This window comes from Neomonachus schauinslandi, chromosome 6 (assembly GCF_002201575.2).
Source record: "Neomonachus schauinslandi chromosome 6, ASM220157v2, whole genome shotgun sequence".
NCBI classification, from domain to species: Eukaryota; Metazoa; Chordata; class Mammalia; order Carnivora; family Phocidae; genus Neomonachus; species Neomonachus schauinslandi.
The window spans coordinates 47,189,808-47,213,885 of record NC_058408.1 but is presented as its reverse complement, the minus strand read 5'-3'; the positions used below and the strand labels follow the sequence as shown (position 1 = coordinate 47,213,885).

The 24,078-nt window shown below is 52.3% G+C and overlaps 1 protein-coding gene across 1 annotated transcript; it reads left to right on the top strand.

Moving 5' to 3' along the window:
• The first annotated feature begins 18,352 nt into the window (after positions 1-18,352).
• FAM163A (family with sequence similarity 163 member A) lies at positions 18,353-19,663 on the top strand. The gene is made up of 2 exons (XM_021682596.1): positions 18,353-18,445; positions 19,256-19,663. Exons 1-2 carry the CDS (start codon positions 18,353-18,355, stop codon positions 19,661-19,663), a joined length of 501 nt encoding a protein of 166 aa, XP_021538271.1.
• Positions 19,664-24,078: the final 4,415 nt, after the last annotated feature.

Here is a 24,078-nt window from a genome sequence, read left to right as displayed (position 1 = left end):
TCAGGACGAGCAATTTCCCCACAACTGTTAAGCTGTTGTATTAAGCCTGAATCCTTCACAGATACCCACTGCCCCCCCCCCCCCCCCCCCCCCCGTTCTTTTCTTCCCCCAGACCTTGGTCAGGGCCCCCCCCCAGGATTCCTTAACTTCAAATCTTGGGGAGAAGGAGATAAAGTCTTGGTTTCTTCCCTCTCAGAAGAATCTTGGGATCCTTATGCAAATTCATATCTTAAGTTTTCAGCTGTGACCTCATGAAAAGAGGTACAGTTTTCATCAAACTGCAAAAGGTTTGGGTTACCTTTCCTGGAGGTCACTGGATACCTATTCATTTGGTTGGGTTGCAAAAAACAGAAGTCACTCTACCTATTTTATTGAAGATTTTATTTTAATTTTATTTGAGAGAGAGAGTACAGAGGGACAGTGAGAGGGAGAAGCAAATTCCTCGCTAAGTAGAGAACCTGACATGGAGCTCAATCCCAGAACCCCGGGATCAGGACCTGAGCTGAAGGCAGACACTTAACCGTCTGAGCCACCCAGGCGTCCCACTCTATCTTTTAAAATTATTTTTCTTTTTCTAGTTGTCTTTATTTTGGTTTATTTCATTTCAGCTGTCTCCAGAGAGGTGTATTTAATACAGGGGATTAGGTGCTTACAAATCACTGGAAGATCTAAGGGGCAGGATCACCTGTAGGGGACTCCTGGGATGACAGCACCATGTCAGGAAGCTGAGGGATCATGAAGCTGAGACGGTAGCTGCTGGCCATAGCTGTACATGGCCTTAGCTGTAATCCAGAGGTCAGGAAGCTGCCACCACAGCTGTTGGCTTCCGGGCCACACAGATCCTGCTGGATCCACCACTGCAAAAAATAGACACCACTAGCCCTGCCCCTTGAGAGACACTGAGACCTCTGATAACCCTGCTCCAGAAAACTCCATGTCTAATAAGCCCACTTGCCAGCAAGAGCAGCAGAAAAGCAGCTTCTGCTTTACTTCCACTTCCCAAATCTCATGCGAGTGCATCTGATTGGCTACACTTACATCATGTCCAGAGCCCTAGATATGAGAGAGTCTGGAAAATGTCACTTTTAGCATTCTGGCCTTGGCCTTGCAATAGGACGGGCAAGAAGGAGGATAGGATAGATGTTGCACCCCATCTACCACACCAGTCATTTGTATTTATGTGACAAAAAGAGGCTATTTAAGTGATTTCCCCACTAGGAAAGAATATCTGCTGCGAAGTGACCATCCCTATCTATGGACAGATAAGCATCAGGCATAACTTTCAGAGTCTCACATAACCCAGCAATACCTTACACATCTAAACTTAACATCCCTCCTCTAAAATCTTTAAAATATTCTATTAGAATGGATGATTACTGGGTGAAATAGTAGATGTGCGTGGTTAGGGGGAAGTATTCCAAGAGGAAAGAAGGGTCTATGACCATAGCTGAGGCCCGGTCCCCCAGCTGCTGTGGATTTACTGTCAAGCAAAGGGGCAAAGTCAGCCCAGTGAATCAGCACCAATCAGTTCAAACCCAGAGTGCCCTGTTCAGATCCTTGGCTCCGCATCTTCTGAAGGATGTAGACAAATTGGAGCTCATTCTGAAGATGGAGACAAAGATGGTGAAAAACTGGTAGCCATGCCACTTGGGGAAAAGTAGGAGGAAATGAGAACATTTAGCCTGAGGAAAAAAGAAAACAGGGAGAGATATTCTTTCGTTCATTCAATCAGTGAGTGTTTACTGAGTCCTCTTTGTTCTAGGCACTCTGTGAAGCAGATACCGAGGTAAAAACAACATTCCTGCTTGCACTTGGGCTGGCAGTTTAGCAAAGGAGGCAGATTTTTTGACAACTAATAACAATGATAAATTATGAATTATAAATCATGCCAGTGCTGCAAAGGAGGTTTCCATAAGGTAGAGAATAAGAAGGGCTTACAATCTGCCTAGAGGAGTCAAGGAGGGCGTTCTTGAGCCGATTCCTAAAGGAGTAATAGAAATTTGCCAAATAAATCAGGGTGGAGAAGGTGGCCTAGGAGGATGGAACAGTATGTATAAGGATGGAGAGATAGGAGAGAGAATGGCTTACCTAGGAAACGACATACATTTTCGGTATTCTTGGAGCAAAAGTGCAAAGAGGTAATGCTAAGGAAAAAAGATAGACCAGAAGTTAGGGACTGGGCTCCTCCTTCCTCCTGGGCACGTAGCCCCTTTGTGCCTCCCAGCCTCCCATGTGGTTGGGCATGGCCTGTCAATGGCATGTGAGTGGGAGTGACATGCCCCCCCCTCCCCGGTCTGGCCCACCAAACCCTTCCTGCAGTGATCGCCCACTCTTCCTCTGTCTGGATGGCTACAGGCAGTCACTACATGGGAGCACCCTGAGTTCCTACATTACCATGTGCAAGGCCCAGATCCCAGATTTGGAGATTTCTCTGTCCCAGCAGCTAGCAGAGCATGAAGGGCCTTGTACACCAAGCTGTCTGTCTTGAGATGTTGAAAAAGCTGCCTTTTGAAGAGAGAGAAATCTGTCATAAATGACCCTTGGGGGTAAACCAGCTGGAACAAGTGACAGTTACAGACAGGCAACTTTCAGCTCATCTTCTTTTATCTGTTACCCAAATGTTGTCTTTCTCCCTCTCCCCTCTCCATCCACCTCCTCCAGAAAATTTAATAAATACAGAAGCTGGCCACATCTGATCACAAGGCCACCACTAGCATCAGCATCTCCTCATGGTACGCTACTGCTCTTCCTCTCCCTGCTATTCTCAGCTGCTCCATTTCAGTGGCTCTTCCCCCCAGCCTCTGGGGTCGCTGGCCTTCTCATGCTATGCTGCCTCTGCTACATTAGCTTCCATGCAATAGTGGGGTGGAGAACGAATGCACCCTTCCCGTTCGTGGCTCATCCCTCTGACCACCCTGCCCCCAAGGCTCGAGTGTGTAACACATTTGATAGGCAGGTTGGAAATAATTAGAGGGGAGGCTTCTGCAGGGAGGAGGAAATTTAAATGGATATTGAGCCTGGCCGGTTCAATACTGTAATCTAAAGGGACAGAAAGCAAGTTATTTCTCCATTCTTCCTCTTCTGTCTCTCTTTCTCAGAGGTGACCATTCTTCAGTCTGTGACTCAGAGAGTGTGGTCGTTCCTTCGGGTCTGTTCCCCTTTCCCTCTGTGGCAATGTAAGGACACAGTATGCCAGCAGTTTATTTCACAGAGTCTGAGCGAGTCGGTATTGAATTCCATCGGGCATTTGGGACAGAGCAGTCATAATTGGGCTTTGGCATTCTATATCTCTCTGGCTCTCTCTCTGGCTCTCTCAGGCAACACCATGTGCATAGATGCCTACTGCGGTTCTCCAGAGGGTTAGTGTTGGTTCAAACGTGTGCATGCACACACACACACTCATACCACATACCTTCCAAGGTCACATCATTCTCAGAGACAGTTCAGTCTATACTCAAATTAAGAAAGAAAAATATTTTCTTAAACACAGCATCACCCATAAAAATTCCCCTGTCTACAATATTCCCCTGTCTACAAAACAAACCTGTTTTACAATATTACCCAGAGCAGCTCTGATTTGGGGCTGGGTGTCCTCCCCTGGTGGCTTTCTGTAAGGGGGAAGCAAGCAGCCCCCCCGGCCCTCACCCACGGCCCCTCGTTCTCTCAAGGGGACTGTGTCCCACATCCTCCCCATCGCACTGGCCTGGATGGTGGAGTTGGAAAGCGGACTGGACCAGCTCTTCCTGCTGTTGATAAGAAACAGTGAGGGTACAGGCTTCAGGAGCTTTTCCCTTTTGCTCATTTACAGATGACACAGTTCGGTGCTCCTCTGGTGGAAAAGCCCTAGAACAGAGCCCCCATCTCTTTTCTCATCATAGTCCCTCCACGACAATCTTCCCTACCTTGACTTCCTGTTCCGAGACCCTGAGCCATCATGTAAGAAGCTGTAGCCCAAGAGCCAGCAGCAAAGGAGCTAGTGGCCTTGGGAAAGTCTGAACTCACATGCCATCTGGCAGAGTTCTGCTGGGGTTCAAGCAGACCTATAAGCTTGAGCTCCAGGGGAGGCCTCGAGGGTGCAGCTTACATGGTGTGTTTAATGTGGGAAGATTCATCAAGGTGCTTATTTATGACTTGTGCACTTTCTGTATGTTGCATTTCAATAAAAAGTTAAATTATAGTCTTACCAGCTATTAAAATTTATTATGAGGCAACTTAATAAAGACAGTAGGGTTTATTAATAATTGTAGGTAGATAGGTAAGTAGAACTAAATAGCAGATTCACATATAGATCTGTATATAAATAAATCTAAAATTAATATGTACGTAATATGTGTGTAAAGATGAACCTAAGAAAATTAGGTTCAACTGGCAGAATTGATTCTCTGTCTAAAAAAAATACTAGAACTGAAACCTTTAGAATATAAAACCAGACCCATGCTGGATGAACAATTACATTTAAAAAATGAGAAATCCCTGACATAAACTTGTGTGCAAGAAAACTTCCTAAGCAAAGTAGGAAAGAAAAAGTGATAAAAGATTTAACTCCCTAAAAATTTTAAACTTTTGTATGGAAAAGGAGTCCATAGTAGGACAAATCTTTATAGTATTTATGACACCATAAGTATTATGGTTTGCTTAATTGGTAATTTTCAAAGAAACTGATTTTAAAAAGCACAAAATAACAAGTAGGAAAATGTATGAAATTACGAAGTGATCACTCACATAGGAGGAGGTCTTTTTAAAATATCCCCTTTGGGGGTTAAAAAATGTCAGAGACCCGGATGTGTGCTGTTGTCTTGGCCACAGGTCAATGGGGACGGTCAGCTCATCCCAGAGGGGTCACCTGCTGGGAACATTTTGAGGAGCTGTTTATCATTCCTGTTTCCTACCAAATCCCTGACTTCTTTGTGTCTTTTTACTTTCTTCCCTCTGTTTGGCTTATTTTTTCTTGTGGAAATGACATCTTGTCTTGACCACGCATAGCTGATTTAAATTTAATGATTCTTCCTTCCTCTACCTGTAGGTCCCAAGACAGGAGTCTCCCTCCCTCCCTCCTCCCCTCCCTTCTTCCTTTCCTTCTTTCCTTTCTATTTTTATTTTTATTTTTAGAGAGCTGCCGTCTTCTTAGCCATCCCGTTCCTCTTTTATAGTCTTTCTATACATCATCTCACTCGGTGGTCCTTAACCTCTCTGGTCACAGAGCTCTCTGATATCTGAGGAAAGCTCCATACTGCTGCTCCAGAAGCAAGCACATACACACGCACGTACACACACACACACACACACCCAAGCTTAACATTTTGGAAGTTTGTAAATGCTTTTCGACTTTACCAAAGTGGCACTGATTTAACTAAATTGCTACTGATCATTTTTCTTTAGACAAATCATCTTCCTTTATGATTATAACCCATAAAAGAAAAGAAAAATTTACCCCATAGTCTCAGTCCCTTCAAGGAGTCTCATCCCAGGAAATTCCAAACCAAATAGAAAAAAAAAAAAACAAAAAAAAAAAACCATATTTGGAAAGCAATTTAAATCTTGATTGCTCATTTTGGGAAGATCCCCATGGGAGAAAGTATATTCATAATATATAAAAAACTTTAAAATATCCTCTATCCCCGTCTCCATCTCTCCCAGTATCTCATGCACATGGTGGCCACCTTGAGCCTCCTCTTCTCTCCGTCTTTCCAGAATGCTTTTCAAATGCCTTTCATGCTGGCTCTTGGATTTTCTCCTCCTCTCCTCTCATTGTCCAAGTGTATTCAGGTCGGCACTCTGACCTTTCTAGCTCACATAAATTCAAACAGCATGGGACCTCCCAGCCTCTCTTTTACCCCAAATCTGCCCACTCCAGGAGATGAGCTGGTAGACACAGTTTAGCAGAAAGCAGAGGAGAGAACCTATGAACATTCTACCTTAACATGTTTTCCTATTACACAAAAGAAGTGTAAAGGTGCTCTTCTTAATCTTCCTAACCTGTTTTCCAGCTGATCTGGATCAGCCTGTTATGGAAGCTCCCCCGATGGGTAAGGTGGCCATGTGCAGTCCCCACCCCACCCCTGCCTCAGCCCTTGGGTGCCAGTGGATGAAATTGGGCTCCTGTCCTTAATCTCTATTTCTGGGGGAAGAGTTAAAAGCTGCAGTGTAGAATCTATGAAAGCCTCCTCGACCCCATCTGCAAGGTGAAAAGGGATAAAGATTCAGCTGAAAGAAGCATCACAAGACCACCACTACCAGAGAAATCTGAGTATGTCATTCAGACAGAAATACGATTCATTGAGATACAGATGCTGTTTCCTTAGTTTTACTCCCTCTACAATATTGACTCTGATAGTTAAGCAGGTCGGTTTCTAGAGGAGTTTAACTAGGCCCTTCACAAACACACCCAAAGAATTAGTTGAGAAGTACTAGACCCAAAACGTGGAGGAGGAACCATATATATTGTGGTGTGCCATGGACTTGAGGATGAGACACGTCTGGACGTGAACTCCCCATTCCTGCTCACTGAGTCGGGGTTAGAGGGGGAAGTTCCAGTCCGTGTGGCCGAGGGGATGGTTTTGTTCTGATCCAGTCGTGTGCCTTCCTTGCAGATTCTGCCGGCCCTCTGGGCTGGGCTTGCCCATGGGGTCCTGCCCGGGGTCCTTGCTGAAGCCCTTGGTTTGGGCTCCCGTGGGTTCCCATGGAATGCCGCACGCCCAGCACACCAGCGAAGGCCTGCCGCCTCCCTCACCTGCTTGCCTTGCTCCTGGACTTCTGAGAATCCTCCTTGGGCCCCTCTTGCCCATTTTAGAATGTTTTCTCTGAAATGATGAAAGATTCTGAATACATTCTGCTGCCTTTTTAAAAGGTCCCTAAACCCAGAAGCTGCCTCGTTCCTCCCCAGATGTCCCACCCTCCTCCTGCCCTCAGTCTGGCCCCGTCAGACTCAGCTGGTATAGGAAGAGGCCCGGTCCCCTGAACCGGAGGGCAGGATAGGCCACCTGCTCTGTAATGCTCCCAAGCCTCCCTGTGGGACAGGAGTCAACAATTCCCCATTTCTGTTACACTTGCTTATGTCCTGTGAGATTTGTCTTGGATTTGGTCTGAATTTCCCTTGGTATAATCTTATACCTACTTCAACTCCTGGCCCCCTTGGAAAGCCTTGAGCAAGCCTCCCACTTCCTCCTGCCCTGCTTTGATGCCTCGGTCTGTGACCAGCCCTGTATAGGGTAGCTCCCTCCGGCTGCCTTTCCAGTCCCAGCGCCATGCCCTCCTGATCACCGTCTGGCCTCGAAAACCAAGCTCCCCATCCCTTGCGTGGCCTGTGCTCTTATGGGGATCTCTTCCAGCCCGCTGACATCTTGCTAGAGAGGAGAAACAAACCCTACAGATGCATCTGCCTTCCCTAACAAGCCGGCTTAGCCGGCATCGGGCTGGAGGCCTGCTGCCTGGGGGCCTTAGAACACCTTCCCAACAGCAGTAGACGTCGAACACAGAAGGAGAGAAATCCAAGCCCGTGGTGCAGAACAACGCACCTCATGGAAAGGAAAAGCCAGTCCCTTCCCACAACACAGCCCATGGTGCCGCCTTCCCTCCTGCAAGTGGTGAGGCTGGGCAAGAGCATGGAATGGGGGGGGGGGGGAGGGCAGAAGAGGGGGGCACAGCGATGGGCCACTGTGCGTGTTCAGGAGCCACATCGTTCGTGGAAGAACGATGCAGGCAGGGCGCTCCCACTCTCCCTGAATTAGCTGTGTGGATGGCTTTCCTGAACTTCATGTTTTCTAGAAAAGAAATCAAAAAAGGCCATGCCTGGAGATCAGACAAGATGAAACCCGGGAAAATTCTGGAAGCGGTAATGAACATTGTTTTGAAAGGCAGCAAGGGAAACAAAGCCAAGTCCAGGGTGAACCGCATCCTTAAGAAGTGTACCAGCCTCTGCTCCTGTCTCTCTGAAGCAGGGAGGGGAGATCTATATGGTCAGGGATCCTGATTCCAAAACTGCAGAGAGAAGGATCAGCTGTACAAAATAGCCTCTGCCCATCGAAAATGACTCATAATTAAGTCCCACTGTGTCTATAGACTATGAGCGCAACTGGGGTTTGCAGGAGGCGAGCTCAGGGAATGCTGTGAGCTGGGACAGGTGGGACCCCTTCTGCGCCCACTGCTCTTCCGGGACCAGCGCAGTTTTAACCGAGGGACCATGCAGAGGGGTCCATCTTTGTGCCTCCCTAGACAGGGAAGAGGTGGGCTCAGCCTCACCTCTGAGAGAGGCATCGAGGATGCAGGTGACACCGCTGGGTCGGCCCTGGGCTGAGAGGAGCAGGGCCCCCCACCTTGGCTATTTATCTGTGGCAAATGTTTACTGATAACCCCAAATGCTGAACAAGCAGCTCTGCCTGCTCCAGGGAGTTTTGCAGGCTCTGATAAGGACTGCAGTATGACCGCAGGCCCTCCATCTGAGGGTCCTGGGACCATGTTCCCTACTGTTTACTATTCACCCACTCCCTGTAAGCTTCTTGAGGGTGCTCAGCCTCATCATGTTTGTGCTCCCGAGGTGGAGCTCAATGCCAGGCTCTGTGCTCAATAGTAGGTAAAGAATAAGCAAGGGGAATGACATAGGTTTTCCATGAGTATCATGTTGAGACACAAAGATCCCAGCAGGAATGCTAGTCAAGGTCATGATCAGGGATCTTAGGGATCGTGTGTTCTAAGGATCTGGATAGGACCTGCTCGAACCCCTGTCTGCTGAACTAGTCCTTATTGTGTCATCTGCATTCCACCGATGTGCACCCAGGTCTGAGCTCAGCCCCTTCATCTGACTGCCACAAATGAGAAAAAGATCATTCACATTTAGGAGTTACCAACAATTTGAGAGGACAACACAAAAAACATAGAGACCGCCCAGATCTTAAAAGCCGCTTGCACTAACTAACTGCTGGGATTTTTAACTGGCCAAGAGACTCAACAGAGCCTCCCCCACCCCAGTCTCAGCCAATTTTTCTGGATCCCTTTTCTTCCTTATCCCACCCTCTTTGGTCCACCTGCTACCATACACCTCAATAAACTCTTCTCATTCTGTTGTGTTGAGTGGTCCAGCTCTTACCAGATCTACTCCCAAACACTGGCATGGTGAAGTCATCAAGGGACAAGTGAGAATGAAGGGCTATCCCTTCTGTTGGTGGCACAGAGGACCACAGGGACCCTGAGTCCTTGGAACAACACCCACTCTCTCTAGAAGACGGCATAATTTAAAACAACATCCCCCTTCCCATCATCTTCCCCATGCAAGGAGAGGTGTGTCGTTTACCTTCCTTTTGCAGGTGAACCTCAAGGAGGTCATTATTTGTCCAAAGGCACCCGAGGTAGGATAGAAGATAGAACTTAAGCCCAACTCTTGGTACTCCTAGCCTAGTGCTGCTCCCACTATCCACAGCAGATGAGCCCAGAATGCAAGGCTGTGCTGGGATAGCACCCTGCATACAAAATGACTTCCCAGTTAGAGCTGGTCATTCCTGTGTCTAGAACAGGCAGAGCACCAGGCAGCTGGAGTGGAGCTTTACGAAGACACAGGATTCCAAGTCTGTGCCCTCAGGTGGCCTGTAATCGAATGAAGGAGGCAGACTACACCCAAAGGACAGCACTGTATGAACAAATACAGTTACCTGGGGACAGAGAGGGAGGCTCAACAAAAATGTGCGGCATTAAGTACATCATGGAAGGCTTCCTGGAGGTGGTAACAGCCCCTTGCTTTCTTTTCTCTTTGTTCAAGTTGGACCTCAGGTGCAGAAGGTGAAGTTAATCACATTCCGCACATTATCGCTTATCATGGGTCTGTGCCAGGCCCCTCTCTTGCTTTATATGCTTTTCTCTTTGCTCCTCTCCATGCCATTCTTCTCCTTCCATAGGCACCTATTCTAACATTTAATGTGACCCATTTTTTAGTATGTGTTCTTGAAAATGTGAATTATTGATCTGTACGCTTGCATTTTAAATTTATGTAGGCAGTATGAGGCAGCTCACTCTGTTTTTGGCTTTTTGTTTGTTTGTTTTTTACTTAGCGCTGTGCTAAGATTTACCGCTGTTTCTCTGGTCCAGTGCTTTCGACAGTCGCATTATCTTGTGAGGTGGCATCTACCTGACTTTGCTTCTCCACTCCCCCATGATGATCACTGAGCTTGCTTCCAGTTCCCTGCACCATAAACAACACAGCAATGCACATCTTTCACACATGACCCCTTATGGATGCGTTGAGAAGTTTTGGGGACCTAGATTCGGGAGCAGAATTGCTTCTTGTGGGGGTATGTGTGGACTTAACATGACTATGGACACGGATCTCTCCCTCAGGGGCTGCTCTGGCTTCGCCCCCCCCCCCCCCCGCCAGCGCTGCCCCTAAATTCCTACGGCAGCTCCGACCCTGGGCATGAGCCAGCTTTCTAATTTTTGCTAGTCCTACCAGCATAAAGTAAGAGCCGACTGTGGTGTCAGTTCATATTCCTCAGATTAGCCGTGAGTTTGGGCGTCTCTTCACTTTCCTGGTAGCCCCATGGCCCCTTACAACATCAAGTGTCCCTTTTTTCCCTTGCCGATTTGCAAGGATTCCTTGTATATCCCCGAAGAGACCGCTTTTCAACCAGCGTGAGCGTCTCTGCTCCATAGCGGCCCACAGGGGACAGAGGAACCCATCTGGCTGCCATTCTTCACACCCTCCTCCCAGGGATATGGGCTTGGGGAGGGCCACGGGCACAATCAAAGTCCAAGGCACCCCTTCTTCCCCTCCCCTCTGCCGACCTGGACTGAGGATTGCAGGCTAGGAAGACTGGTAACAGACAAGAAGACCTGTCCCGGGTCTCCCCGGCTGCTAACCGGCTGTGTCAAATTCATGAGTTCATAAATGGTTGGAGGAGGCTTACCTGCCTGGGAAGAAATTGAGATCAGTGGTGCTTAGGCCCCACTCGGTTAACCTGTGCTCCTCAGGGGGCTGCTCGGGGAGCAAGGGGCCAGCCGGTCGTTAATTCCTCTGTTCTGCTGCTGGCCGTGGCTGTCTTGCCTGCCAGCGACCTGCAGGCAGGGAGAAGGTGGCCCCGCCTCAGTGAGCTGAAGTCACAGACCCCTGGCCTCGGGGGCAATGGGACCCTCGCTTCCCAATACATCCTATCTGGGTGGCCTTTAATTTCCCCCAGCCTCTCGGGGAAGAATGGCCTTTAAGATTCCCCATCCCTGACCTCTTGGGGCCTCCCCGTGCGGGATTGCCACGTCCCTATGGTTCTCCTGCACTCCCCTCTTCCTCCTCCCTTCTGGCCCACTTGCCCCAAGGACACAGAGTCCAGAGCCAGCGTTCTTGGCAGCAGATGATGCCCCAGGCTCTGAGAGGTCGCCTACCTCCCCTGCTGCCTACAGCCTGAGATCCTCTCAAAGACTTTCATTCCTACGTCATTTCCTAAAAGGGGCCAGATGGTGAGACTCAGATTCTCGGGCCCCTCCTCTGGAGATGCTGCCTTGGTCGGTCTGGAATCTCTGTTTTTTAACACCTGACTCGGGTGATTGTTACTGTCAAGATAATTTGGAAGACCCTGCTTCAGGGGACACCTTAGCACCTGGTGAAGTAAGTGTGGGAGAGACCACAGCCTAATGGCAGGGCCGGGACTGGGGCCGGGGGGCCCCACTCCCAGTGCTCTGCTGCTCTGTCTCTATCTTGCTGTGTGTCACATGTCCTCTCTGAACTTGGTTTCTTCATCTAGAAAAGAGATACTGGGCCAGATCTCTCAGAGTCCTTCCATTTCCATGGATCATTTTTCTCGAAGTAACTGGTAGGTTAAACAAACATATTGCATGATTTGTGCTTAACAAACAACTTTGATTCTTTTTTTCTCTCTTTGAGCATCCCTTTACTTTAGAATGTATTCGGTGGAAGAAATCTTCCCCTGCCCCTAGATAAAAACTTGCGCCAGTCCCACTGCGTGTCACCCACTCTGAGGTGACAGTCTGTGGTACCTCTCAGCTATGGCTACCGTCTCAACTGAGAAGTTGGAATCATTGAATAATTGACAGTGTGTGATTCTTCTCCTTTGTGCCGGCTTGGATCTGCTTCGGGCTGGAAGCCGCTGGGGCAGTGAGCCGTGTCCCTCTGCTGTCTATACTCCCCAACTCCTCCCTTCCTCCCACCACCCCCAAGAGCTCTGTTTCACGAGCTGCCAGATTGAAATGGGGAATTCTTACAGGTTAGAGAGCAGGGGAAGCTTCAAAGGGGCTCTTGCTTTTGTGGATTTTTTTTGTGGGCTCTTTTGAGGTTCCCAGCTGGGCCTCTCTCTCCTGCAACTCCCTTACCCCAGGCAAACACATCGACCCTGTCCCAGGCAGCTCCTGCAACTCCTTGCTCAGCCCCTGGGCATCTGGATGTCCAGCTCCAGCCTAGTGGACTAGGCTCTTCTCGCGCCTCCGGGTGGCCCTCCTGGACAGACTCAGGACAGCCAGCCATTTCCTGCCAGACCCGCGGCCCTCCTCCCTTTGGGGGTGGGGGGATTTGTGGCTCAGCAACAACTTGCTGAGGGAAATCTTCCGCACCAGATCTTCCACACATTTGTGACCCATCTGTATTTTACAAAGTGGGAGAAAGGTTCCTGGATCCTGAAACAGACTTTTCGACGTTCCCATGCATATTCCTCTGCACATGGCTGGGGAAGAGGGACCTGTCCCAAACTCACATGTTAGTCTTCTCGTTTCTTTGGCATCTGAATCAAAACTTAGATAGGAAGAGTCCCCTCGGACATCCAGCTATCTATGACTTCCATTTTAACGAGAGTAAGAACATCTTTGAGAAAAGAAAGCCCAAGTGCCCAGAACATTCCAGACCGATCCCAGGCATTAAGGCATAGATCTAGAGGGGAGGTAAAGGCGGGGATGGGCCAGCTCTGTAGGTGAACATCTGCTTTCTCAGCTTCTCCAAGAGTTCTGCTCCTGGGACCTGCTGAACACCGACAAGTGCCAGACCTTGAGACAAAGTGTGCCCTTTGACCTCCAGCTTCTGGCTGTGGCAGAGAACCCATCCCTGTGGAAGGTGGCTCTGTGGATCCAGTTATCAGTTGGGTTCCCTCCCCACTACAAAGACACCTAGCAGGGCCTTCTCCCCTCAGGACAATGAGCAGAGCGAAACCTCACCAGAGAGCGTCCTTCCTCTCCTCACTCTCCTACTCCCAGTATAAGGCCCAGACTCTCCTGTAGATCAGGTTGAGTGGATATTTAAAGAATTTTCATTTGAAGGGACTCCTAGGAATTAGCCTCCACTGGATTCCTAAATGTCCTGGTAGGACCCTGCGGCCCCCTCCTCCATCAGCACACCAGCGTGAACATGCTCACCCGACTGTCCTGTTGGCATGTTGTCCTGAGGGAGTTCGGGACTTTGGAGTGAGGGACAGGAATACGCGGCTGTGGGCGCTGGAATATGGACGGGCCCAGGGAAGGATGCAGAAGGGAATGGGAAAGAGGTACGTGGGGCCAGAGAAAAAAGAGAGAAAAAGCCACACAGGCAACAAGGACACGTTCACCAGGGGATAGGCCAGAATTCTCCAGGGGCATGTGAAAGAGGTAGCTCGACCCTCCTTCCCCCCATTGAGCCTCACTTCCCAGAATAGGCAGAGGCTCATGCCCAGCGTCCTGCTACCATGTTGGGCTGTGGTTTCCGGACAATGGAGGGAAGGAAACAAGGACGGGATGGGATGTGGCCTTATAAGCCTGTCCTTGGGTTCCTAGGCTGGGGGCTCAGAGACTGAGGCAGCCACGGAAGCCAACAAACAAGGCCCTTTGGGGGACATCCACTCAGTCTCGGGGTCTGTCCATCCTCTCGGCCTCCCCCTCCAGCTCTCACTGATCTTCCCCTCTCTTTTCTGGCAGGAACTGATGCCCTTGGCCATGACGCACCCCCAACCTCTGTCTGCTCAGGCGCAGCCTGCGTGACCAAGCCATCGCTGTCCCAGCTGTTCCACGTACGTGTGAGGTGCAGGCTGACCCTCTCCCCCCCAGGAGAAGGTGTCTGGGCCCTGGGTGGGGAGGGGTGTTGGTGGGGAGTGAGGTCCAGAAAGTTCTGGTCACAGAGGGCAGGCCCCAGGAGTCTTGAGTTGGCAATGGGTTTGTCCTCTCTGGCTGCCTTTGGTCCCTGACTTGGCCACTGCGGAGCCCATCTGCCAGGCCCTGGGAGGGAACCTTTTGCTCCTGTCCTTAGGAAGCTCAGCAGAAGGCAGCTTTGTAGGATAGAAACTCCACGGCACTGGCCCTTGGGTCTGACTCAGACATTTGCTATCGTATGACTTGAGGCAAAGCACTTAAAGGTCCGACTTTCTCTCCTGCATGTGGGGTTTTTGTGTGGTTCAGAGGCGTATCCATTATCTTTTGCTGCATGATAAACTCCCACAAACTTAGCAGCTTGACACAACACACACTGACCAGCTCACAGTGTCTGTGGGTCAGGAATCCAGGCACAGTCCGCTGGGTCCACTGTCTCAGGGTCTGTCAGTTTCATCTCGAAGCTCGACTGGGGAAGGACCTGCTTCCGCTCTCACTTCTGTGATTGTCCAGTTCCATTTAGGTCACTGGACTGAGGGCCAGAGGCCACCCCCTGTCCCTGGGCACATGGGCCTCCCAATGCGGCAACTTGCTGCATCCAAACCAGCAAGGGAAGGAGTTGGCTAGCAAGAAGGTGCTCAGAATGTTATATAATCTATTCACAGAGGTGACATCCCCTCACCTTTGCTGTGTTCTGTTGGTTAGAAGTAAGTTGCAGATGACACCCCCCCAAGGGAAGGGGAGCACACGAGGCATGACTTCCAAGAGGCAGGGCTCATTTGGGGCCGTCTTAGAGCCTGCCCATCCCAGGAGGGGATGGAAATGGAAGCACGTTGTAGACTGTAGAGTGCTCTTTAGATTCAGGCAGCTATTGTGATCATTTGTGTTTAGTTGCAAAGAGAAAATGAACCCACCTGCAATAATAGGAACCCTTGGATATAGTAATTTAAATGCTAGATTGTACCATGAGTACGGGGTCTGTAGGGAAAGTGGCTGGGACCTGAGCATTGCCCGCATGCCCTTTACGAGTGCTTTCTGGGTTTCTGACTGTAAGGCCAGATTGAAGCCGACATCTAAAATGTCTGGGCCGTCCTTTTCCCCGCAAATAACTGTGTTTGAAGGATCTCTTAGAGTTCCCAAGGGGCTCTTGCATACGCGAATCTCACTTTTCCCTCACAATCATACTGGAAAGCTGAGTTTTTTGTTAAGTTTTCTTTTACAAGTGGGAAAGGAGGTCAGTCTCCAAGATGGGGTGGCTGCTAAATGGCACAGCTGGGCCTCAGATGGGCCTTCAGATGTGCGCCTCTGCCATGCCTTCCCCCTATTTTCCAGGCCACTTCTGTGGAACCGCTGCATGGTACCCAAAGAGGGGAGGCCAGGCATGGAGGTCAGAAGGAGGGAGGGCTCTGTTCTTTTTTTTTTTTTTTTTAAGATTTTATTTATTTATTTGACAGAGAGAGAGACACAGGGAGAGAGGGAACACAAGCAGGGGGAGTGGGAGAGGGAGAAGCAGGCTTCCCGCGGAGCAGGGAGCCCGATGCGGGGCTCGATCCCAGGACCTGGAATCATGACCCGAGCCGAAGGCAGACGCTTAACGACTGAGCCACCCAGGCGCCCCGGGAGGGCTCTGTTCTTATATAGCTTCCTCATTCCCTGTATCCTAAAACAGGCTAGCATCTCAGGGGGCAAGGCCAAGACTTGCAGGTAGAGTGAGTCACTGCTGCCTTCAACTCCAGGTTACTCCACGGGCCTCTCTGTCTCTCACACGGCGGTCCGTCGTGAGCGTGCAGGGCAAGCAGGGGAGAGTGATGGCATGTCGTAATGAGGGCACACACATTCTCCCAAGGCTGAAGTTCGTCTTCCCCCGACCCCATCCCCTCACAAATGCCCGGCGAATCCCTGAAGCATGGCCCACCATGCATCTGGGCAAAGTCAGTCAAATTGGATTTGAACAGCGATGCTCAGGTCTGCAAGAGGGGATGCGAGCTGAGCGGTGCAACTTTCTGCCCCCTGGTGGTGGGTCAGAGTCATCGCTCTCAGGCCGGGGACGTGCTGTGCGGCCAGGCCCGAGGATTAGCAAACACTTCCTTGCAGCCCGCGCTGTGTACAATGCTGCAGGGGTAGGAAGCCCTATCGGACACAGCTCCTGATCGCGTGAGACTTCTCATGTACTGGAGGAGTAACGATGTTCCCACGTGAAAGCAGACAAGCATCCTACCAAGAGGGGCTTTGGAAAGTGGTCCATGGAAAGGCTTTGCTGTGGGAATCCAGAGAGAGCGCGCCACGATGGGGGAGCCGCGGGGGTCTCTCAGAGTGCTAGAGGGTGGGCAGGATCTGAACAGCTGGAGAAAGCGGGCTCATGCAGCCCTTCAGGAACCCCTGTGGCCTCCGAGAGAGTTGAATGCCAATCCTTGCCTGGCTTACAGCCTCTCCCACTTGGTGCCTACCCTACCCGGCCTTTCCAGATTCCTTACAGTTCCTGCAGGCCCTCGTGGTATCTCACACACCTGGGCTGTTCAGCCTGCCCTCTCCCCTTGTCTGCTGGGCAAGCTCCCACTCAGCTTCTAGCACCCAGCTCAAGCATAACCTCTTCCCGGGAACCTTCCCCAAGTAGTTAGTCGCTCCCTCCTCTGTGTCCCCACAGCCGCTGCTCTGTGTGTCTTAGGCCATATTGTAAGGCATGTTAAGTGTCTTTTCATCACTAGGCTCTGAGCTTCTTAAGAACTGGGTCTGCCTGGTGGACAGAGGCTTCATGTAGGGGGAGAGCAGGAGGTGAGGAGGGGAGTTAAGGTGGTGGTGAGCATTCAGGCAGTGGGGCAAGGCAAAGGTGCATGGTGACGGTGAGGGGCAGATGTATCTGGCTGAAGAACAAGGTGCCCCTTCCACCAGGTGAACGCAGCAGGGCCTACGGCTTCCTGAGTGGACTGCTGCTTGCGTTCCAGCCCCACTTGCCCTTTGAGTAATGAACAGCCTACTCTGGTGGAAGCGCTAATGGTGGGGGGTGGGGGATGCCCACTTGGAAAGAAGGTGATAACTTAGGCTGTCACACTAGACGCCAGAGTTTGACATCCCGGAGGGACACCCGAGTGACACGTCTGTCAAGCAGCAGTGGGAGGCACAGCCGGAGGCTGACTTGGGAGGTGTGGGCTTGTCGGTGACAGAGCTCCCAGTGAAGAGGGCAGAGCGGGGGTGGGAAGAGGGGGCTTAGCGACTAATTTAACCCTTGGGGCCTTTTTCAGGGGTAACATTCTTCTTCCAATAGCTCTGTCCCTTTTATTGTCTTGCAGGTCACTGTTCCCTTTATTGAACGTAAGTGCTCACGGTCATTCTTCCTTCAAGATGCCCAGGCTCCTCCCACCCTCCTGCTCCATGGGCACGGCCAGTCTTCGTCCCCATGTGCCTGGGGAGGGGGGCTGGGAAGTCCCCATTCAGTGCCCAAGAGGGAGTGTGCCCCAGGCCAGAGCTTTACCCCCATTAGCAGGACCATTCTCTAGCCTCGCCACCACCTTCCAGGAGCCAGAATGCTGCCTGTTGCCCGCACCTTCTGGGCTCACCTTGCCCTCATCTTCCGCAGGAGTTGGAAAGAGAACAGAGATGCTCCCAAAAGGAGTGTGGGTTTGAGCCAGGGCAGAACCAGGTGGAACTTTGGAAGTTCGGACCCTGTCCCCTCCACCTGAGTCCAGGGCTCAGGGGCCATTGCTCTGCGTGCCCTAGAGGACAGTGATTAAGAGCATGGCCTGTGGGGTGAGCCAGGCTGGGTAGAATCTCAGCCAAACCAACCGAAGCCGCAGTTCATCATGTGTGACACAGGGATAACTAATAACCATCCTGAAAGGCATTTTGAGGATTACCTGAGACAAGCAGGGAGAGCTTAGGGCAGTGCCAAAGACTAAGCCCCCAGGAAAGGAAGCTGTTGTCTTTGTGTCTCCGATGAGCCAAGGGGTGAGGGTGGGGGGCTGAGCAGGATGTGAGGAGAAGGAGAATGAGAGAAAGGCACAGCAAGAACCTTTGAAACTGAGCAGAAGCCGAGAGCAGAATTATGCTCTCCGTTAGCGCTCTGCTTCCCCTCTTCCCTCCCTCGGCGGTGCCCCGCAAACCCCCTCCCCCGGCTTAGGCTGGCCCAGGCCACAGCCTCTCTCTGTCTTCAGGAACCCCTGGTTTCTCAGTGCCCGTGGTCCTCCTATTCCAGCTGCCCTCAGGTTCCCCCCTGCCTCCAACTGCGTAGAAAGTTCCAGGAGGCTCCCCACCCCACGCCTGGTGTGGCTGCCCCTCACCTCTCCGCACACGTCTTTGCAGAGTTTGATGGGGCGTCGGGCGGATGACAGCGGGAACAGTTGTGATCACTGGCGGAATCCTAGCTACAGTCATCCTCCTCTGCATCATTGCGGTCCTGTGTTACTGTAGGCTCCAGGTCAGTCCCCAGAGGCCACCAGCAAACCACGTCCCCAATCTCGGGGCAGAAACTGGAGGCCCACTTCGAGGGTGACAAAGCTCAAAGCCATGAAGCGTGGGGGGCTGGGAATCGGGGCTGGCCGGAAGGGAGCCATGCAACTCTCACACTCTGTACGCTTTGGGGTCCCCCGAAGAGGCCATGCTGGGAAGATATCGGGTCATTGTGTTGTGTCTCTGGCATAGCTGAGATTTCAGGAGTGCTGGGAAGGGGCACCCCTCTGGGAGACTAGGAGAAAGCTGCTCCCAGCTTAAGATACATAAAAACCGTGAAATACAGGTTTAGCAGGCAAAACGATTTTAATTGTTCGGTGAAAAGCAACATGTTTGTCTGATTCTCCTCCTGGGGCATCTCAGACGGTAACAGGTCCTTATAGCAGGAGGCGGCTCTAAGCAGGGTGTCATGAGATCTGCCTCCCAGTCCAGAGGCACCAGTGTGGGACAGCAACTTGCATATGCGCCATCCCATCGCCTGTCCTTCCTGGGCCAGTGACCCCAGCCCTGTCCTCAATATGACATGGAGGTCCTGCCTCTCTCAACCACAGCCTGGAGTTAATGCCCTCGGAAGTAGGGGAAGGAGAAGGGAAGGTATTGGTCTGGCAAAGCTGGGAATATAGATACTGGTGGAACGTGGGTGTCTGGTGTTGAGTTTCAGTCCCAACACCAAAGAGCTCTCTGCGCAGGGTCCTCGGTGCGTGAGGGGCATGGGTGCCTTTGTCCACCCGAAGGGGAGCGTCCGGCCCTCAGGCATCCCTCCCCCCTCTCCCCTCAGTATTATTGCTGCAAGAAGAGCAGAGCCGAAGATGCAGACGACGAGGAGGAGGAGCACGACCTGCCCCCACACCCCAGAGGCCCCAGCTGTAATGCCTGCAGCTCCCAAGGCCCGGACGGGCGGGGTGGCCTGGCGCCTCTCACCAGCGAGCCCTGCGGCCAGCCGTGTGGGGTGGCGGCCGGCCACTGCACCACCTGCTCCCCATACAGCTCCCCCTTTTACATACGGACGGCTGACATGGTGCCCAATGGGGGCGGAGGCGAGAGGCTCTCCTTTGCTCCTACATACTACAAGGAAGGGGGACCCCCACCCCTCAAGTTGGCAGTGCCCCAGAGTTACCCGGTGACGTGGCCAGGCTCTGGGCGCCAGGCCTTCACCAATCCAAGGGCTATTAGTACAGACGTGTAACCCCCCTGCACCCCTGACCCCTCCACATACCGACGCTGCTGTCCCGGCAGGAACAACGGGGGGCAGCAGGGGACCCCTCCAACAGCCCACAAGGACAATCTCAGTGGTTTTCTTTTGTTTTGTTTGTTTTTGGGTGTTTTTTTTTTTTTTTTTTTTGGCTTTTCTTGCCCCACAGTGGAATTCAAGCTGCGGAGTCACTGAGAACCAGGGCAGGCCCAGAGGTGGGGGCTGGCTGGATGAGTGGGCAGCCGTGCCTCTCTCTGTGCTGGAACATTCCTCCCCCAGCTCCAGCCCTGCCGCCACCCCTCTTGCTTCCCCTCGCTACCGCCAGCTTTGCTGGACTCTGAGCGGAAGAACAGCAGGGAAAGCTAAGCGAAGGCCTTCTTGGGGGGCCTCCTTGGGGGATGGAAGGAGAAAGGGGACTGAGGGCGCGGGGAGAGCTGAGAAGTAAGGCACTGCGAATCTGAGAAGGGAGAGGAAGGTGTTCGGGGGACCTCTTCAGGACCTGCTTGCTAAAACAAATCTAAGACCCAGTTCACAAGCTAGTTTTTTTGTATGTGATGATCATGGGAACTGCAGTCCCTGTCGCTGCTCCAGTATGGATATTGATTCTGGAACCTGCTACGTTCCCCTTCCTCGTGGGACACACTGAGTGGACTCGGAAGGCCGTGGCCTAAGGTTATTTGTGGGGAATGCACCAAAAAGGGAAGCCTAACCTTGTCTCCCCCCAGATCCTCTTTCTCTGCCTCCGGAACCAGCTGCCCCTGCTGGAGAACCTTGTTGAAGTTTTGTTACTGAGTCTGAGCAGCTCGGCGAATGAGACCTTCTTGCTGATGGTCTCTGGGGCCCCGGTCTGCCACCCTGAGCGCTGCGTGGGGGAGCAGTGCTGCGAGGGTGCGTGTGTTCTCAGGTGGGCACACACCTGTCACCACCCATACACGTCACACACCAGGGGCTTTGCGGCCCCGGGAGCTGCAGGGTGGAAGGGGCTCTGATGTACGGACTAGAAAGGGAAATCTGACCCTCAGACAGCGTGAGTGGAAGGTGATTAAGGTGGCTAGTCGCCTAGCAAGCAGCTGGCTGGTGCAGGGGGAGCCTGCTGTCTCCTGGGGGACAGTGCTGCGGCATTGAAGCCATGTACCCCCCTTAGAGGCCCAGCCTTCTCCTCGGGCATCCAGCTGCGTCATCGTAGAGCGGGACGACTTCATTGCACCGGGGACAGCGGCCCCCGCTCCTGGATTCCACGCTTGCCGCCCGCCCTCCGCTGCACCCCCCGGCCCCCCAGTCTCCAGTGAGGGCCTGTTACTTGCCTGAGCCCAGCCCTCCCTTCCCACTTAGAACTCCACTGTGGCCCAATGCTGTTTGAGAGCGTGCACCTGATGAGTTTTCCAGTTGCCTCTACGCTAAGGGGGTGGCCGCTCCCCCTTCTAAGGACATACCTAACCCCCAGCACTTCTGAGTCACCGTGTGCTGCAGAGGGTGGGGCAGGCAAAGTGCTAGCCCCTTTGCGGAAAGCGTGATTTTGCATTTGAGAAAGGACCAGGTGCAGCTGGGAGCGAGGGGAGGAGGAGAGGATTCACCACACCTCCTGTTTCACTCTGTCTGGGCACTTGTCACCTTGCATCTCAGCTGTAATTAGGGCACACCCGGTGACGAATCAGGGGACCTGGGGTCTGGTCACACTGAGGTCACTTGTTAGCTCTAGGATCAGTCATTTATCTTCTCTGAGACCCCATATTCTCCAGGAAAAGGAGACCTGCCCAGACGGTTCCTAAGAAACAGCCAGGACTTCCTGAAAAGATCTGCTGGCCACACTGCTTTTCCTTGCCCGAGTCCTGGCAGGGGCTAGATGCACTTGCCAATGGCCTGATCCAGTGCACGGGAATGTGTGTTGAGGACTGAGCCACCACCGTGAAATACAGGTTTAGCAGGCAAAACGATTTTAATTGTTCGGTGAAAAGCAACATGTTTGTCTGATTCTCCTCCGGGGGCATCTCAGACGGTAACAGGTCCTTATAGCAGGAGGCGGCTCTAAGCAGGGTGTCATGAGATCTGCCTCCCAGTCCAGAGGCACCAGTGTGGGACAGCAACTTGAACATGCGCCATCCCATCGCCTGTCCTTTCTGGGCCAAGCGCACCCCCCTTGCCATGAGCAGCTGGGTCTGACAGCCGTTGCGGCCTCCTGACGGCCAGCCCCTGTGCCTTGCTGCCCGGGAATTCCACAGCCGACCAGCCACAGCAAGGGTGGTTGCTCCTCACCAAAACATAATGTCATTGTTCCTCCTGCCTTTGGAGAAATCAAGACAGCCCTGCCGGCTGTCACCTGCTTCTGGCTCTGATCTATTGGGGTCCCTGAATGAAAAGCATCTTGTATAGTCCCCTGTCCTCCTGTAGTTTTCCCAGCCTAGATCTTGTCAACACATCGAAATCTGGGCTTGGGGACTCTGGAGAGATGATGGGCCACGGCTCTCCCCTACACACCCCCACAGCGTGCAGGGCACAGTCTCCGATTGCCTGTCCGCCCCCCTGTCGCAGGGAGGGCCTTACCTACCGAAGAGGAAGCTCACCCATTCAACTGCGCTGCACACATCTTCTCTGTGGAGTCTGTCCCATGGGACACTGTCTGGACACTTCTCAAATCGTACCCTAACAGGAAGAGAAGGAGAAGCTGGGAACACTCTCCTGTCTGCCATCTTGTCTCCACCTCCATGTCACCGCTCCTGCTACAGATTTCCCGTCCTGCATCTTTGATAACTTGGAGTCACAACCAAGTGAATGTCCAAATAAATGAGGAATTTGAAATAGAAATCCAACAGAATCCTCTGTTATTCACCCAAGGAGGGGGGCAGCCAGGCACGGATTTAAGAGCGAATGGTCCTTTTTATTTCCCGGAATGTCCATTGTCAACACCAAAATCTACCAGCTTCTTCTCCCCTCCTGCTTCCACACTAACAGGTCCCATCCGCCATGTTGCCTCCATCAGAGCTCATGCCCAGGGAGGATGTGTTGTTTGTTGGGAAAGGGGATGTGAAGTGTAGTTGCTGCCGCCCCTGAGGTGAAGTGGCTACAGGGAGCCTCACTGGGGAGCAGCCCGGGCTTCAGCCCTGCTCCCTGCCCCCTCACCATCCAGGCCTGTGGTGGCCCCACCTGTAGCTGTGGGTTAAATCACCGACCCTCTGAAGCCCGAGGAGACCTGAGCAGAGCGTTACACGGCCAGCCCTTACATGTTGGGAGGGGACAGTAGAGGAGTTTGGGGACCAGATCCTCTCTGCCAGACCAGGAGAGGAAGGGAATGTATGTGTGAAAGGGAGCATCCAGGGAGGATGAAGATGAGGGTGGATCTGTGTGTGGGCCCATGCATGGGTCTGAGAGACACACCCTCTGCCCGTCTCAGGGCCACTGTGAGCCCTGATTACAGCTGGGTGGGCAGTGGGCAGCTCTGCCCCTGTAGGCCTCCTGGGAGTCCCACGGGGCACAACTTCACCCTCAGCCCTGGTGGCCCTTGGCCACAGCTCTGTCACCAGTTGTCTGCTGGGAACAGAAACCCTGAAGCTGATCTCTGTCATCACCACACCCACCCCAACCTCAAGCCATCCCCTCCCCTGCGAAGTGGCTCAGGCCCACTCCACCCTCAACCTCTCACCCGGCGCCTCTGTGAGGTGGGGCTGCCCCTGTATCTTCCTGCAGCCCCACGTGATGGGGTGGGGGGTCACAGCCCTGGCCCCATTCTTCTCCCTGGTAACACCTGAGCGCCTTCAGCTCAGCCCCAGGCCTCAGGTCTTACTGCACCTTCCATGCCCAAATGGGTAGGGAGGGGAGGACAGGAGCAGTGATCAAGATCACAGGCCCATCACCCCAAATCCCATGGGCTTCTCTGACCAACACAGCCCTCGGGTCCCTTGACACCATCAGCCCCATGAGCTGCATCATGCCAATCCAGATCTTCAAAACCTTACCCTGTCCCTGAGGTTTCTCCAGGGATTTCAGAGAAAAGCTGCTTCCATCCCATTGTCTAGACTCAGGTTTACAAGTGCTGCTCAGAGGTCACTGATCATTTTCAGAAAAAGAGGGCCAAACCATCAGTATCTAAGGCTGGGGGCTCCTGACGGCACAGCAGCAAGAAAAAGCATAACCAGGAGCTCCCCTCAGCCCTATACTCACAATGGAAATGGTCCACACTCCTTGAACTTCAGGCACTGACTTAGGCATGTCCCAGACAACAGTGACAAGGACAGCTAGCACCCCTTCTTCCCTCATTAGTCTGGTCCACGCTCCTCCTCTCTCCTCCCTGTTTGGCTACCTTCTCCACCTGAGCCCCCCGGCCCCAGTAGCCATCCCCCCTCCACTGCCTAGCATCTCCCTCTGTGGAGAACCCAGTAGCACACAAGCTCTTAATACACACTCCTGCACCCCAG

Bases quoted from the DNA above. Each gene is read 5' to 3' on its own strand.
- FAM163A (XM_021682596.1), top strand. From the start codon at position 18,353: ATGACAGCGGGAACAGTTGTGATCACTGGCGGAATCCTAGCTACAGTC. The intron at 18,446-19,255 runs GTCAGTCCCCAG...CTCTCCCCTCAG, and splicing joins TGTGTTACTGTAGGCTCCAG to TATTATTGCTGCAAGAAGAG.